The sequence below is a fragment of the Coffea eugenioides genome, chromosome 4 (assembly GCF_003713205.1).
Source record: "Coffea eugenioides isolate CCC68of chromosome 4, Ceug_1.0, whole genome shotgun sequence".
NCBI classification, from domain to species: Eukaryota; Viridiplantae; Streptophyta; class Magnoliopsida; order Gentianales; family Rubiaceae; genus Coffea; species Coffea eugenioides.
The window spans coordinates 502595-518233 of NC_040038.1; the positions used below are offsets into that span (position 1 = coordinate 502595).

The 15639-nt window shown below is 38.8% G+C and overlaps 3 protein-coding genes across 3 annotated transcripts; all 3 read right to left on the bottom strand.

Annotated features, from left to right (window-relative positions):
• Positions 1–25: 25 nt before the first annotated feature.
• On the bottom strand, positions 26–4822 carry LOC113767420. Its single transcript, XM_027311513.1, has 9 exons — positions 4741–4822; positions 4260–4535; positions 4043–4107; positions 3792–3890; positions 2857–2904; positions 1805–1874; positions 1593–1664; positions 849–974; positions 26–505 (listed from the first exon to the last, which is right to left on the bottom strand). Exons 2-9 carry the CDS (start codon positions 4482–4484, stop codon positions 365–367), a joined length of 846 nt encoding a protein of 281 aa, XP_027167314.1. The 5' UTR covers positions 4485–4535; positions 4741–4822; the 3' UTR covers positions 26–364.
• An 886-nt stretch (positions 4823–5708) lies between these two features.
• On the bottom strand, positions 5709–9221 carry LOC113768251 (O-fucosyltransferase 36-like). The gene is made up of 3 exons (XM_027312527.1): positions 7606–9221; positions 6925–7174; positions 5709–6242 (listed from the first exon to the last, which is right to left on the bottom strand). The coding sequence occupies exons 1-3, from the start codon at positions 8943–8945 to the stop codon at positions 6066–6068; spliced, it is 1767 nt and encodes a 588-aa protein (XP_027168328.1). The 5' UTR covers positions 8946–9221; the 3' UTR covers positions 5709–6065.
• A 1150-nt stretch (positions 9222–10371) lies between these two features.
• Positions 10372–14569, bottom strand: LOC113768021. The gene is made up of 7 exons (XM_027312235.1): positions 14325–14569; positions 13572–13994; positions 13422–13474; positions 12888–12925; positions 12444–12762; positions 11925–12238; positions 10372–11274 (listed from the first exon to the last, which is right to left on the bottom strand). Exons 1-7 carry the CDS (start codon positions 14335–14337, stop codon positions 10590–10592), a joined length of 1845 nt encoding a protein of 614 aa, XP_027168036.1. The 5' UTR covers positions 14338–14569; the 3' UTR covers positions 10372–10589.
• Positions 14570–15639: the final 1070 nt, after the last annotated feature.

Here is a 15639-nt window from a genome sequence, read left to right on the forward strand (position 1 = left end):
GAAAGAAGAACATCATATGAAACCAAAATTCGCAGCCAGCCGCCCGGCCTGCTGCTGCTGCATCTCCTTTTTCACTCACTATCAAAACCTAAAATTAGACAATGCCATATCATTCAAACAAACAAAAAAAAGCTTTTAGCAAACGGAACCGTATATATATATAGTAGCATATGCCCGTCCAGTTCTCAGCATCCAGCAATTCAGTGCTTCCAGATGTTTTAGTGATAAGCAAGCTGAGAAAAATTGACCGATTTTCTATTTTGAAAAATCAATTCAGCTTGGCAAAATTAACGGCAGTGAATCTATAATTTCCTTTTTGAACTGATATGTAACTAACACTAAAAGAAAGGATGCAAAACTTGAACTACAATGAATTCCTGTACTTCAAAACATCATTTGTCTTTAATGAAAATCTCTGGCATATTTCTGATACAGTAGACTCGTTGGCACTTTCTGCATCTTTGCCTTGAAGAAGCTTGTGAAGCTCATCAGAAGGTTGCAATACCTAATAGTGATGTATATAACAACATACTCGAGTCAGTAGGCGGTAAGGATATGAAATTCCATCTTTCCACCAAAAAAAAAAAGGAAAGAAAAAACAAAAACGACAAATGAGGACCCAATTTTTTCTCATTTTTTGAAACTGAATGCTGGCAAAAACATCTAACTCAGATAATCTTTAGAGCTATACATATATAATCAGAACCAAACTTACCAAATTTATCCCAAAAGAGCACAATACTAGAATGGTCCAAAAAGTAATCAGAAGATCACGACAAATATTAACTAGTACCATGCCGCAACCATTTTGAGTCAATGTCTAAGAAGAAATCAGTTTGAAATCCTACCCAAGGAGAACCAAGAGAATCAAATTTTCCTTTTTCAGAGTCCTGCAGTCCTTTGTTCTCCTTCTCAATCGAAGAATCTTGATTAGTGGAACCATCTGACACTAGCTGCAGAAGTTTCTCACTTCCCTGAAAGCATAAGCATAAACAGTTACATCAATTGATATATATATATATATATACAACTTTAAATGAAACATTTTGCAAAAAAGCACGTTAAATGGGAAGAGGAACTTGCAAAATACATAAATATAAATGTACGGCAGAAGACAGATAGGCCCGTAGACTATAAGTTGAACGCTGAGCCTCCTCAAAGGATTTGGTTGAGATTAGCTATTTTTAACTCCCAAGGATATACCTATGCCAGGGATTAATAGGGATACAGTGGATGCAGCTTACATATGATTATCACGTTTGTCAAACTAATGGCTGCAGAAGAACATTAAGACATTGTTGCTATGGCAACAAAAGCATGCATGTTTCTTCATCCATGTGGGCAGAGCTGGCAACTCAAAGTACATCAAGGCACTTAACGATATACTGTGAACTGTTTGAAATTACCACTGTTATGTACAAGAGTAATCCCAAACTCATTTCTTCGGGAGAATCATTTTCCTTTTCTCAAACTCCTGGAAAAATAATCTGCAGCAGATGCTGTTGAGTGGACCTAACAACTTCATGCTAGCCTACACGTGTGATCCAACAACTCACATGCAAGAGGAAAATGAACTCCAAAAACTATCTCACCTTGAGAGCTCTCCAGTGAGAATAAGATCGGAACAAGAACCAAAAGAACGGAATGTTAGGCAACGGTAGGACCTACATAAATTTCACAAGATTATAACCCAGTAAAAAAGCAACAAACAACTTCAGCAGAGAAGAAAATGATGTATCAAAAACTGCAACATGTTCAAAAGAACCAAATGCGCTCAATATTGTAGGCAAAAGCTAGTACATACTGCTAATATTGCTGTAGCGGGAAGCAATGTAACTGATCCATAGAAGTACTTCTTGTGAAGAACAGCTCCCCTAATACTCATGCAGTAAGGTCATAAGTTAATTTGATGAATGAATTAAATGAAACTGGCCAACAATAATAAGAAAAACCCTGCATCTGCTAGATTATACATGCATCAAAACTCTCTAGTAAAGGGCATGATTTACACCAGCAATTAGTAGGACAACCAGTAATAAGCTCCAAACAGGCATGATCGATTCAGGAAAACGATAAGAGTGGCCGATGAAGAGAAGGAAACAATTCTTCGCTAAAGGAGGGGTGTCTAACTTACCAGTCTGGTTGGCATAAAGTATCAAAAATAAAAATAAAAAAAAAAAGCCTCAGGCGGTGAATAAAATTAAGGAGAGAATACTGACTTTTCAATTTTATCCTGTTGCATTCTATACCATTTCGAAAATTTGGACAAAAAAGTGGCATTCAGAAGTATCTTGCACACTTAATACATGACCATGAAAAGGATTTCGCTATCCCCACCTCTTCTTCGTCCTACTTCTCCATTTATCACCCCTAGTGGACATACCAAAGTCTAATGAGACATATAGCCTTCACAAACAGAACCTATCCAAAACTAAGTTCTCCTATCTAAATATATGTCCAAATGCAAAGGAAACTTAGATGCACTTATCCTAATATTGTTGCTAGGCAGTCTGCTCCAAGACCGTATATATTTGTTCAGTTTAAGATGTCAAAGACATAAAAGAGATATTTGCAATCATTTATCTGGACATTCTTGTTCAAATGTACATCATATAGTCATCTGCCATAACCACACCATATTGATGTAAGGAAATAAGCAGGACTGTGACAATTGAAGCGAAGTGTAAACTTTATATGTTCCAGAATTAGGAGTCCATATTAGTGGGTGTCTTGGGTCAAGGTAGATTTTCCAACATGACAGCAATTTTCAAACAAATCTGGAACCTTTAGAAGCATCTGATGTTAGCAAAAATGATAACATTAACAACAATCTGATCCATAGTAAGCAGAATTTACCTTATGGCAATATGCCGTATCCTTCTGCGGACAAGTCGTGCATTCAAACTGTAATATTGGCAAGAGATTATCAGAAAGAATCCAGAAGAAGTTCAGATATACATGTACATAATTACATACAAATGACTAATTGCATCCTACAATATTCTTCTACTCAAAGGAAATTTAAAAGCATATTATATGAAGCAAAAGTAGAACTTTGAGCTTTGATTGAAGCTTGGTTAGGTCAACTCCCTTTATTACATCAAGAAAATTAGAATGCAAACTCAAAGGAAATTTAAATGCATATTATATGAAGCAAAAGTAGAACTTCGAGCTTTGATTGAAGCTTGGTTAGGTCAACTCCCTTTATTACATCAAGAAAATTAGAATGCAAAGACAAGAACCATCTCCAAAAATTTATGGATAAGTAATGTGCAGATAACCACCCACCCTCCCTCCATACTCTCTGCACTTAACTGATGATTAGCTATTTGACCCTTTACTCCCTCTTAACTGCTTCTCAGATACACAAAAGAAAGTTAAAAAGGATGAAAGCTGAAATTTTCAAAATTTTAGACAACAGAGTATGTTTAACATCAGTATCTATTATTCTATTTCAAGTTTTTTTTTGTTTTTTTTGAAGTCTCTAGCTGTGCATAAGTTACAAGAGATATGTTTCACATGCCAAAACCCAGGCAGAAAAAGCAAAAATGAGTCACCATACAGGACCATCAAATGAAGTCCTTGGTCGTTAATATTTGAAATATTCCAGGTTGCATTCATGAAATCACAGCTCTTGAGTTCTTGTCCATCACAGTTCTACATCTTCTGTGCACCATAACCATACACACACACACACACACCCCAAGAGAAATAGATAAAAACAAAGGACGAGAGGGTGCTCTTTCCCTTGAAAGCAGGCAATTCTTACTGGGAGGTAAAAGCAGGCTAACCTGGAGGGATAGGTGATCTCAACATGGGTAGCCTCCTTAGGTATGGATTTCAAGAAAATTTCTGATGGCTTAACCCGAGACAAAAGCTTCACACCCAACCTAAAACCCATTAAAAAAAAAAAGAAGAGAATAGTGGCATCAAATTCCAACAGGAGAAGCAATGAAAAGCCAGAGCTGAAAAAGACCTAAAGACTATAGTAGTGATAGTGAAGAAAATCTTGCGAAGTAAGACAAACAAAATGTAGCCATACCTGTGAATCTTGCTCTTAAAAGTCCCCCGGGGAGCTTCTTCCAGCTTACCCCAAGCTCTATTCATCTATAAATTTGCAGTAAACCCAAACTTACATACCACTAAAAAAATATACATATAAAAGACATGATTTCAAAAGTCCATCGGTACATACGTAAGCGGAACAATCAGGAAAGATATAAATGTAAAGGGGAAATGCGAGGAGGAGGAGGGAGGACCTTGTTGGCGAAGAAATCAATGAGGAGTTCGACATTGGAATGAGAGGGCGGCTTCTGCTGAGGGGAGGAAATGGTATTCCATAACTCTTTGAATGTGGAGGGCGGCGCGGTATGAGATGATGAGGAGGAGGAGGATGAATGGGAGTCGAGTGAAGAAGAAGAAGATCTGCTGCTAAAAGCCCAGTTCCTCCCTCTTATTGGAAACACCACCACTCTAGCTCTCATCGTCAAACAAATTGGGCTTTCCTCTTTTATGTTGTCTTCTTCTTCTTCTTCCTTAACAATTAGGCGTGCAGAGTAAATGAGAAATCTTTGCTAGATGTTACTCGGATGAGCTATTCTAGACATGGAATCTGAAATATATCTGATGTAGCAAAACAAATTAAAAAAAAAAGATATGGATATATTTGGAAATACAGAGTGGGAAGCAGGACAATGACTCGATTCTAATTTTGGTTAATCGAAGAGGAAATATACGTACGATGTTGGACGAAGCGGCGGGCACCTCCTGCAGTGCTACGGATGTTAGCAGGACAGGACAGGTAGCAGTAGTATTTAGTACTAATAGGGCAACTGACTATCCTAAGGTGTGAGTAATAGTCCTCCCCTCCCCAGCCCCCCTTCTGCTTCCACATCTACCACACAGCGCCGGCCTAACCCTTTGCAATAATACGCTTTCCCTTTTCTTCTTCTGCTTGCAACAGCTTTCTTTCCGCTAACGACTGCTTCGCGATTCATTTTCCAAAAATGGCGACTGACCTCCTCATCTATCTAAACTCCACAATTTATTAAGTATTTGGTGTTTCGTAATTTGAATCTCACTCTGCAACTACATACGTACCAAAACAAAACAAAGAGCTACAGATGCATACCTACACAAATATACTCTCTGCCCATGTTGAGTTTAGGAGGGGAAAAAAAATTAATTCCAGAAACGTCTAGTTTCAGAACTCAAACAAATATTAAATTACGATCGATGCCTGGAATGGAAGTATCTATGTAACTATGAAGATGATATGTTCATAACCTCACAAGTCGCCTGGTGGTTGAGAATTCTACTGCAAGCGATCGTGTTCACTGTCAACGTCTAGCCCACCTAATTTAATTCAACCGGATCTCCCCCCTCAAATCTTTTTTTTTTTTTTAATTTCTTAGCTCTTATAGACATCTCAATTGGTTCCCTCCTAAATTGCATTCATCGGTAAGATAAGATAGTATAGGTATTACCCCATTTGTAAATTTAAAAAAAAAAAAAAAAGTAGTGGTACATTATATTATCAAATTGTCATGCAAAGTATAACTTCAATGAAGATCAGAATTACTTGTGTTTGGATTGCATTTTTCTAAATTTTTTGTAGAAAAATTACTGTAGCGATTTGATACATGTGAGGGGTAAAAAGGTGATTGGGAAATGTGGTTGTGGAAAACTAGCAATTTTTCTTTGAAAAATGGCTGTCCAAACAAGAAAGAATACAAGTACTGCTCGCGAAACTATTACTATCAATCATACACAACAATACGTATCACAGCTATCTGAAAAAACCAATACATATACATTTATATATATATATATATATCAGAAAGAATATGGTAGTCAAGTCATCTGCAGGGGTGAACCACCCATGGAGTGATCAGTAAAGGTAACATCTGTCAAGCGCAACAAAGCAAAAACCAACCCTCTTCATCCTTTTCATTCATCTTCTTCAGCACAAACCAGAGTCGGTGATCACCCTCCATGCTTAAGACTCGAAAGCTAAAGCATATGCTTGAGCCAACTCCGTCCAGAGGACAAAAAATCAACTGTTTTCATTCATTTTCTGCGATAAAATTTGGCACTTCATCCTGGCAGAGGTACTCATCACACATTGATGCAGATCCCCAGTCCTTCCTAAGCCGCAAAATATCTTCTGTGAAGGTGGATCCAGAGGACCCAATAAACGCCGTCGACAAAGCACAGATAGTCTTATCCAGCATAGCTTCCACCTAAAAATTTTGACGAGTTAAACCATTTAAAAGCAATAACCAAAAAAAAAAAAAGGTGCAAAACCCAAATAAGATCAACCCTCTCGTCACTCTTCTATCCAGTTCTGTAGTAATTCCTCTTTAAAATATATATATATATATATATTCTTCTTCCTTTTCTTTTTAAATTGTATCATTTAGACAACAAACATCAGAAACACTGGCCACAACACGAAAACAAATGACCTCAGACGAAAGCTATCGAGGGTGGATTCTCACACTCTACCAAAAAAAAAAAAAGAAATTCCACTAGAATAATCTTCTTAAACTGATCCATATTCGCAAACTCATTTCTTCTTCCTTCTATATCATCATCACGAACCCCAACATCAGAAGCATTGGCCACAACACCATAAACAGCATCCTCAAACGACCTCACAAGAAAACTACTGAGGGTGGATTATTGTCACATTATGTTCCTTAAGTTTCCACATTCGGAATGAATATCAAACGGAAAAGAAAACACAAGCAAATGCAACGGGCTAAACTAATTGAATTTGCATACTACAGATCATTCCTTGGTTGCTAATCAGGAGTAAACTTGACAAGGTCAATTGCATGCCCGTCTAATGCCAGTAGAGATATCCAAGGAGTAACATAAAATTTGAAAACTAAGAACATTATATAGAAATCATAAGCTCACCTGAGAGTCAGCCTCAAGCCCACGTCTGTACAGTAAAGCATCCCATTTCTCTGCTGAACTCCGTCCAGGCCTCTTCACAAGTGGTACAGTCTTCCCATTGAGGACAAGAAGTGACTGGAGCAAACCTGTTTCACTTTCCGCGGCATCAGTGGAAAGATATATCACCGGAGTGTTAGCTCGTTCAACCACTCGATTGATGCAATCAGCAGCTTGAGGAACAGGGTAGAAGCAACTCGGTTGTTTGGCATTGCTGATATAAAATAGCAGGCAGGGTTAGAGGTATGGTGCTGTCCAACAATCCACTGTGGTAAAAAATATTCTCCAGAAACTACAGTATGGTAATGAAAGGAGGGCGGAAGAAAAAGCCCAAAAGTTTGTAACTGAAAAGCATGATTTTACTCTCATGATGCTTAAATGCTGCCATTATAGCCAAGACAACTGATGTAGCCCCTTAATCATTCCAGAAACCAAAAGAAAGCTCCTTCTAGTTCTATTTCACCCAAATAACTTAAACTTGCCAACAGACTAAGACGGTTAAGGGGCACAGACTCCCAGACAAATAGTTCGACTGAAATCCTACAACATGCACATCCAACCATAAACATATCCCAACACTTAAAAGGGAGATCCTAGAGGATGCATTGCTCAATACTGAAACGAAAAGATAAAAGGAAAACATACCAGAACTTCAAGAAACCATGTCGGCGGAAATGAAGGGCGATAAAATCCCTTCCAAGAAATGTTTGGACAAAGCGCTGGGCAGTGAGCAAAATGAGACGACTTGGTTCGATCAGTGTTTTACATTTATGAGCAATAGGACCTCCAGGCTGCGTCACCCACTCCCTCTCCACATCAGCAAAGAACACGTCTCCAATCGCAATAACATCATTGTCAGTAGAAAATTTGGACAGAACATCCTGAATCGTCCTTTGCTTTGGATTCTTAACGTCATCAGTCCAAGCAGACTCAAGCTTAGGCAATGAAACACCCAAGGACTTCAACTTCTTGACGCGTTCATCGTCCATAAAACAGGGCTGGGGCGACGAGAAATAACAAAGGAACTTATCTATACGCGGACGATTCTTTCTACTCGCCGCAAACTCCTCAAAAGTAACCACGACTTTCCTTCCCAAACATTTATTGATGTGATCAATATCCAACACCCTATGAAACTCGTAATCAACTTTGGAGCTGGGAATAACCAGAGCTCGGTTGAGCGCAGCCGCGAAAAACATATGCTTCTCCAAGCAAATGAGATGGTTGGACATCTGTCCCGACACGCACATTGCAAACAAGTACATATTGGATTTGGGATTCCAATCGATTGTTCTCCTCTGGGACGAAGGCCCCCGGTCCACCTTCCTGCATCCGTCAAAACCTGCTCCCAGGGTGGGGTCCGTAGAGGTATTACTGGACAAGGAATCTAGCGGATCTCCCAAACGATGGGACGACAACAAAACTTGTTGAATCTGCTTATTCAATGAAATATGGCGGAGCAGATCGGATTTCAAATCTTCTAAAAGAGCAGGAGAGGATAAAGGTAAAGAATCGACAAGGTTAGAAGAAGCATTGGTGGGATTTACAGAAAAATTAAGAGGGTTATGTGGGAGGAGGGTGGTGCGATTCCAGAGGGTGAAAAGGCCAAGCTGTTGCTGCTTGAGGAGGTAAAGAGCATGGAGCTCGGACTGGCGCATGCGATTAAGCGAGGAGGAATCATAAAGAAGGTTGGAAATGGGGGTGGTGGTATGGAAGAGGTTCCTAATGTCGGTGGTAAAGTAGAGGAGGAGGAGGAGGAGGAGGAGAGGAAGGAAAACGGCGAAGAGGTACCTTTTATTGTTGAAGAAGCTTGCAACAGAAGTGAAGCGAGAGTTGGGGAGTCGGGGGAAGTCAATTTGGAAGGCGGAGGAGGAGTGGCGGGGGGACTTGGAAGGGGAGTGAGGGAGGCCTCTTCTTTCGTTCTGTTCGATTAGATGCTGTCGATCGTCTTCTTCGTCTGACGACGACGACTGAGACTCCATCATTCTTTTTGTTTTTTTTTTCTATTTTTAAAAAAGTACTTGAGAATTCTTTGCTCTGCTCTGGTAAATTGATGGAAGACCAAAAATGTGAGATGATTCTGAGGAGCGGGAGCGGGAGTGGGAGTGGGAGTGATGGAGGAGAATGAGATCTAACCCCCGAGGCCACCACACCAGATAATTCACTCTGATTTGTAAGCAGTATTTTGTAAATTGCAAGGAATTAGTTGGAACTAGGAAGTGTCAAGTACACTCATCGTCGGTTGTCGAGAAAGCGACCTGCTACCGGACCCAGCTCAATTTCCTCGCCGCCTCCCAAAAGCCCAATTTTCTCTGATGTCTGGGCTCTAAGGAAAAAAAAAAAAGCCCAACCTCTTTCCCTTCCCAAAAAAAAAAAGTTCTCCTTTGAATTGAGTGGAAACAAGACCCAACACAAGTATCACGTACCAAAATGCCAGCCCAAATGTCAGACTTAGAAGCCGAATGCTAGTACGATACACATAAACGCCAGTCAGTACAAGTCAACAAATGAGTTCAATGAATCAACATTAATTGGTTATGTTATCGTTATGCAAAAAAAAAAATATGTACCTGGAAACGAGATCGAGGAAACCATTCACTCCGAGTCAAGAATAAGAATTTAGAGCTGCTTTCTGATTCTAATCAAAGAGGATACTTTTTTTTTTCAGAAATGATAACTGTTGTATGACCTAATCTATATTACACTAGAGGGAGGAGGCCAGACCTAAGGAGGCTTAGGATAATTCGAAGGGGACTGAATCACCTTCAGATCAAACGTGTACATTATGCACTTATTTGGATTTTTTAAGCAAAATCACTTTAATATGACAATTGGTGAGAGGTACAGTTTGAACCTTGTCTCTCATCCTATCAAGCTTTAATGCTAACCAAAGAGGACACTTGAAAACCCTTTAACTAAAATATTAACCAAAAATCACTTTCACCAAAACCAATCCAGTCTCTGTACACATATCGTTACTTCCTTTATTCTTTTCAACTTTCGTGCTCTCAATTTTGTAATGCAGATGCAGATGGACGCGACTAGCTATTTCCTTTCCTTCATTAAAAGCTTTGCAATTCCTCCTGATCTGACTTTAACAAAGTTATCCTCAACCTCAACAAAACAGGATCTGGTCCAAACGCAACGCTGTGCATCAGCTGCCAGAGACAGAGGGGTGTTCATACTTCCCAAACAATCGAAAAACCAGCTTAACCAATCTAAATTGGATTTCAAAAAAATCAATCTATATCCCAACTTTATATTTGGTAATCTACTTTTTATCCTTCCATTTTCCCGTACTTAGCTGCTTCTAAGCTGCTACTAGGAATTTTGTTATGTCTCGGAATACTTTTCTCATCACTTTTAAATACTGGTAGGGAGGACATATAAACCCCCAATGCTTCAGAGTGGTGGACATGGGCAATAAATCATATCCCTGGTGGTATAAATTAAATGATTATACTAGATAGTCATCATCATATATAGCTAGAACAAAGATTTTCGAACAATACTGTGGTAAGAAATTCCATCCGACGTAACCACAGATTACCAGGTGATCTACACTATACCTCCAGCCTGATGGGAAGATCTGCAGCATCAATCAAATCTACCATGTACGTTGAACTAAGCTAACTTTCTTCAGCCACTTCAACCAGTCTTCCACGAACCCATTTCTTAGTCACACTAGCTGACTTAGATAATTTTTCTTCGTTACCAGATTCGGAGGACTTTACTCCATTCAATAGGGGGTTATCCTCACGCTGTGGGCTGCCGCTCAATGCGGGATCGACCATACGGTCTGTGCAACTGGAAGACTTTACCCTTCCGGCACTATCCAACAACACAGAAGCCACACTATAATCTTCAAGTCTAGTTTGGCGGAGCTTCTGCACGTCCGCTGTACCATTCACTAATCCTCCCAATGCAGGTTCCTCGAAACTGAACCCCATCATGTCACTCGATGCATCCCCTAAATCTTGCAAAGCAGTATTCTCAAATTTGAACCCAATAAGGTCACGATTACTTGATCTTGATGTTTGAGCTCCATTCACTTTTCTTTTAACAATTTGGTTTGGATTTTCAACATTTTCACTCATTTCCAACTTGGCCAGGCCAACAAATTCAGGTGCAGCCAGTGATATACTTCCACCATCATTTTGCAATTCTTCCTGTCCTTCATCTATGGAACTAATAGATTGGATAGCTTCAGCGATTAGCTTCCTAGTTTCGACAAGGGAAGCCTGAGCTACAGGGCTCTTCTCAGCAGCTACTTCAAGAGCCTTGGCAGCTTTCTCAGCTTCAGCAATCAACAATCTGCAACATAGGAAATCTGGTTCAACATCAAAAGATTCTACAAATCACAATTTGCGGCTAATGTTCAGAATGTTTATTGCTAGCTTCTCATCATCTACCAAAACCCTGAACGTTCATCAATATCCAATAACCAGTAATCTGAACTAATCAGGTCAATTGGCAATGCAGGAGCTCATGCATGCTGACACAACTTAGGCTCTCCTCCCTCTACAAACACTGAAACCACTTCTATATTTCTATATCTTTTGATCAATTTCATAGGTACATGCACATACAAAATACACATATATGTTCCGCCTCATACCGCTCCCTTCCTGGTTTGTGTTACTTCACCACCCACAGAGAATGCTAAAACTTCTTCTCAGAGGCAACTTCCCTAGATAAGACCACTGATGTTGATAAATCAGGTCTTCTTGCTCAAGGAAATAATGTGGAAATTCTTTTCACTCACTTTGTCCACTATTAAAGCAATTATCCTTCTTCTGATAATGAATGTTTTTGTCCCGGGAAAATCTTTTTGTCTTGTATTGGCAACTTTCCCAACCCTAAAGAAGAGGATCTATCAACTCCTCACATTGATCACAAAATCCACAGTTTGGAAAGAAAAAATTACTTTGAAGAGAAAAATATGAGAACTATAAAAAACTTACCTTGCCCTAGCAACAGCTTCAGTTTTCTTGCTCTCAGCAGCTGCTCTTTGCGCCCTGATGTTCTTTAACATCTCTAATTTTGAACTCGCCAAAGGATCCTTATATGGGGCCACGCTACTCCTCTTCAACATTACACGTTGAATATGGCTCTTGGGTTCAGGCTTTGAAGAATCATCTGAATCAACTATCCTCTTGGAAGGGCTTCTCTTCCTTGTCTGTCCATCAACACTTGGCTTTCTCCTTGGCCTCCTTTCAACCCCTTCTGTTATGCCATGATACTTTGCCAGACCCGAGCAAACCCGATTTCGATATTCCTAGGTAAAATAAATTAAAAGAAAAAACTTCACAAACAGCGGTGAGGAATATATAATGGACTGTGCAAAATAAGACTAAAATTGAAAATGTTATATGCAATAGCCCTCAAACAAACATGATTTACTGCCATTGAGTCAAGGGAAGTTTTCAATCACAAAATAAAAAAATAAAAAAATAAAAAAGTTCTTCTGGACAAGCTCTTACAGGATCAGCCCATTTGGCTGAAATGGACTCGGAGATCTTGCTCCTTTGTTCGAGAGACTTAGGTGCTCTCTTGCTACCCTTTGGTTTTGGTGTTCTTTTTCTTTCTTCAATGCTTTGCACCCACTCTTGCTCAAGCTTTTTATCCAGAATCTTATATGAGTTCCACTGTAACTCTGCCTCACCAAGAACACCCCTTCTTGAAGCTTCTGCAAGTAGATTTTGCCACTCATAGAGGCAGGTCTCTTGCAACATTAACTTATTGCGACGTTTTTCCCACCCAATTCGCACACCAACTCCAATTTTTACCCTTGTTTCTTCACTACACAATCATTTAAGGAAGATTCAGAAAGGTAATTCAATACGGTCTGCAGACTTAAAATATCTTGCAACTACCATTGCAATACAAGGTCACAGTAGCAGTACAAGCCAGCTACAGAAACTGACCTTTGAGCATGGCCCAAGTTAATTAACTTCATCTTGACCTGTATCAGCAGAAATTGTTAACAAAACCACACTAAATAATCAGTAATGCCAAGAATTAGCTCATATTTAGTGCTGAAAATCAGCTGGCTTTCTGTTATTTAATATGAACTCGATAACCATACAACATCATTTAAACTTAGACATATAATTGAAAAATAAGTCAGACATATTATTTAGACTATTGAGATATTCAGGGTAAAGTCTGCCTATTGTGTCCTAGAGCACTAATGGTGATTGAGCAACAGCAGTAATGTTCACTACAACTTGAATTCCAATAAAAGCTATGCATTTCTGGTTCAGAGTAAAACCAAGTCAGTACGTGAAATTGATACCATTTACCAAATTCAACCTAATGATCAGACAGGAATTGTGAAAAAGATTATAATGTCTGCAATTTCCAAACACTAATCAAATAGCAGTTTATAATTACATCCTCCTCATAATTTCTACAACATGGCAGAACTTCTACATCAGATAATTCTTACATGACATCACCTTAGGATCCTGCATTGCAAGCCTGGTTCTCTCTCTAATCCTCTGTAAGGTTTCTGCAAGGGATTCACCAGATTGTTTTAGACAAATCAGCAGCTTAAAAACAAATAAACACTTGTTGTACATGAAAAAAACCAGCTGAAAAAGAATCACCAGGACTGTGCTTCCTTCCTTTGTTCCATGGGGTATTCCCTTTGTTAGCTTTCGAAATCCTCATCCTTCTCAACTTTTCTCTGTCATTAGGTTCAGTTGAGTGGTCACTTGAGGATTGCTGCTCAATCCCATGAGGTACAGCGGAACTTCCTGAATCAACATCAACCCTCAAACTAAATTCATCTTTTCTCTTGGCCAATCTTGTTGGTTCAAGAGTAGCAACTGCCTTAATCACAAGTCGACCCCTACACACATGAAGCCTCCCCAGGTTATAGTTGATAGCTTTTTCAGGGACACAGACAAATTTCCATGGAAAAGCCAATAATCCCTTCTGATTTCTGTATACAAATTCATGGTGTAGAATATTTTGAGACCTAAATATATATGGAGTATTCCCAAGACAAGACCGTGCAGTAGCAATATCTGCATAAAAAATGAAGAAATTGTATGAGTTGACGAGTTACAGTCAAAAGGAGTTCGAAGCCCACGAAGCAAAAGAAACTCCAATACCAAACAAAAGTGAAATTACAGGAACAATCTTTTGACCACAAACACGAAACCCTGTAAGTAAATCGCACATTTCCAATTTGAGTAGCTAATGAAGGAAACTGGGAGACCACTAAAGCTAACGAAGCTCGAGGAAGTTAACACCCATATAAAATGAGCTGAAATCATTTGGTGAAAAACACGAAAGCCAGAAAAATAAATAAGAAATGCGAAAACCAAAACGGAGCAAGAAATGTTTTTGAGTACCTAATAAAGGCATGGGGAGGTCATCCAGGAAACGGGCACGATTTTCAGATAGCGCGGTAGGGTAAGGTGGCGTCTCGGGGAAATTCCATACACTTAGTCCGGAGGTTAGAATTGGCGGTTGGATATGGTAAAAGCGGCGGGGACAGCGGAAGCAGAGAGTGAAGCAGCGAGGAGTGGAGCTGCCTGTGCCTGGAGAGCCACACAGCTGCTTCGTCTAGATGTCGCGGAACCTTGCACATGATAATATGGGTTGGCTTTTCATTTCTCGATATTTTTCTGGACTTGGCAAAAAATAAAAAACTTTTACTTGTGTATTTGTACAATTTTTTCATAGTCTGATACTTCTTTTTTTCTCTTGGGGTGGAATGGAAATTCGCCAAAATAAAGAGAACTCGATTAATGTCTTTCGTGCAAATTTTTGAAGTCCCCCTACAGGGAAAGAGAAAAGGAAAGAAATAATTATATGAGTATTCTAAGTAAAAGAGGTGTTAACCTGGGTTGAAAGTAAGAATGTTTTCTTATTATTAATTATTTTACCACTTTTCAAGATATAAAATGCATTTAAGAAAAAAAAAAAAAAAGATAGACTATTTGAAAATGTGTCTAAAGTAAACAATACCTACTAAAAAACCACTACTTTCGTATATAATAATGCATATCCATACTAATACTAGCTTTTATTGTGAGGTCTAGATAAAAGCAACTTAATTAATAATAATTGTTAGTATGTATATATATATATATATATATATATATATTGGGTTAGATGAATATTATGTGGGTTAAAAACACACGCATTACAAAAACCCTTTATCTTTTAAGTTAAATAGGAGATTTTTCCAAGCCTTGACAACAAAAATGCAAGAACTAGACCTCACAATTTAAGTAATTGCCTTTATCTCTTCCTTCTTTTTTTTTTTTTTTTGTCTATTATCATCATCTAACTCTAACTTATACTAAAGAGTTGACCTAATAGAGTCACGGAAACTGACGAAACCAAATCACCATCGGATTATATGAGTGTCAGAGGCACTTACATAGATTTAAGTGAAGTTATATTAAGTGATAATTTTTAGATGAAAGGTAAAATTTGAACTCCCATCCCACCAAGACATATGATAGCCAACTATTCTAAAGAAAGTTGGTTGAGTAGTTTGCCTTTATCAATCAAGTAGGATTCAGTGTTATTTTATAGCTCAAAGTTGGATTGAGCGTTGGGGCCACTAATTGATGACTAAAATGACTACTTCCATTAACAGAAGCCCACGCCCATGGATTACATCCACAATTCCACATATAATTATTACATGCGCGG

What these genes read in the sequence shown, in the direction of transcription:
- LOC113768021 (XM_027312235.1), bottom strand. An exon ending in AGGAAGGAAGCACAGTCCTG is followed by an intron (nt 13,475 to 13,571) that starts GTGATTCTTTTT and finishes AATCCCTTGCAG; the next exon opens with AAACCTTACAGAGGATTAGA. An exon ending in CAGCCAAATGGGCTGATCCT is followed by an intron (nt 12,239 to 12,443) that starts GTAAGAGCTTGT and finishes TATTTTACCTAG; the next exon opens with GAATATCGAAATCGGGTTTG.
- LOC113768251 (XM_027312527.1), bottom strand. Translation starts at nt 8,945, where the DNA reads ATGATGGAGTCTCAGTCGTCGTCGTCAGACGAAGAAGACGATCGACAG. An exon ending in CATGGTTTCTTGAAGTTCTG is followed by an intron (nt 7,175 to 7,605) that starts GTATGTTTTCCT and finishes ATTTTATATCAG; the next exon opens with CAATGCCAAACAACCGAGTT. An exon ending in GGCTTGAGGCTGACTCTCAG is followed by an intron (nt 6,243 to 6,924) that starts GTGAGCTTATGA and finishes CAAAATTTTTAG; the next exon opens with GTGGAAGCTATGCTGGATAA.
- LOC113767420 (XM_027311513.1), bottom strand. Translation starts at nt 4,484, where the DNA reads ATGAGAGCTAGAGTGGTGGTGTTTCCAATAAGAGGGAGGAACTGGGCT. An exon ending in TTTAAGAGCAAGATTCACAG is followed by an intron (nt 3,891 to 4,042) that starts GTATGGCTACAT and finishes AATGGGTTTTAG; the next exon opens with GTTGGGTGTGAAGCTTTTGT. An exon ending in GAGATCACCTATCCCTCCAG is followed by an intron (nt 2,905 to 3,791) that starts GTTAGCCTGCTT and finishes CCAATATTACAG; the next exon opens with TTTGAATGCACGACTTGTCC.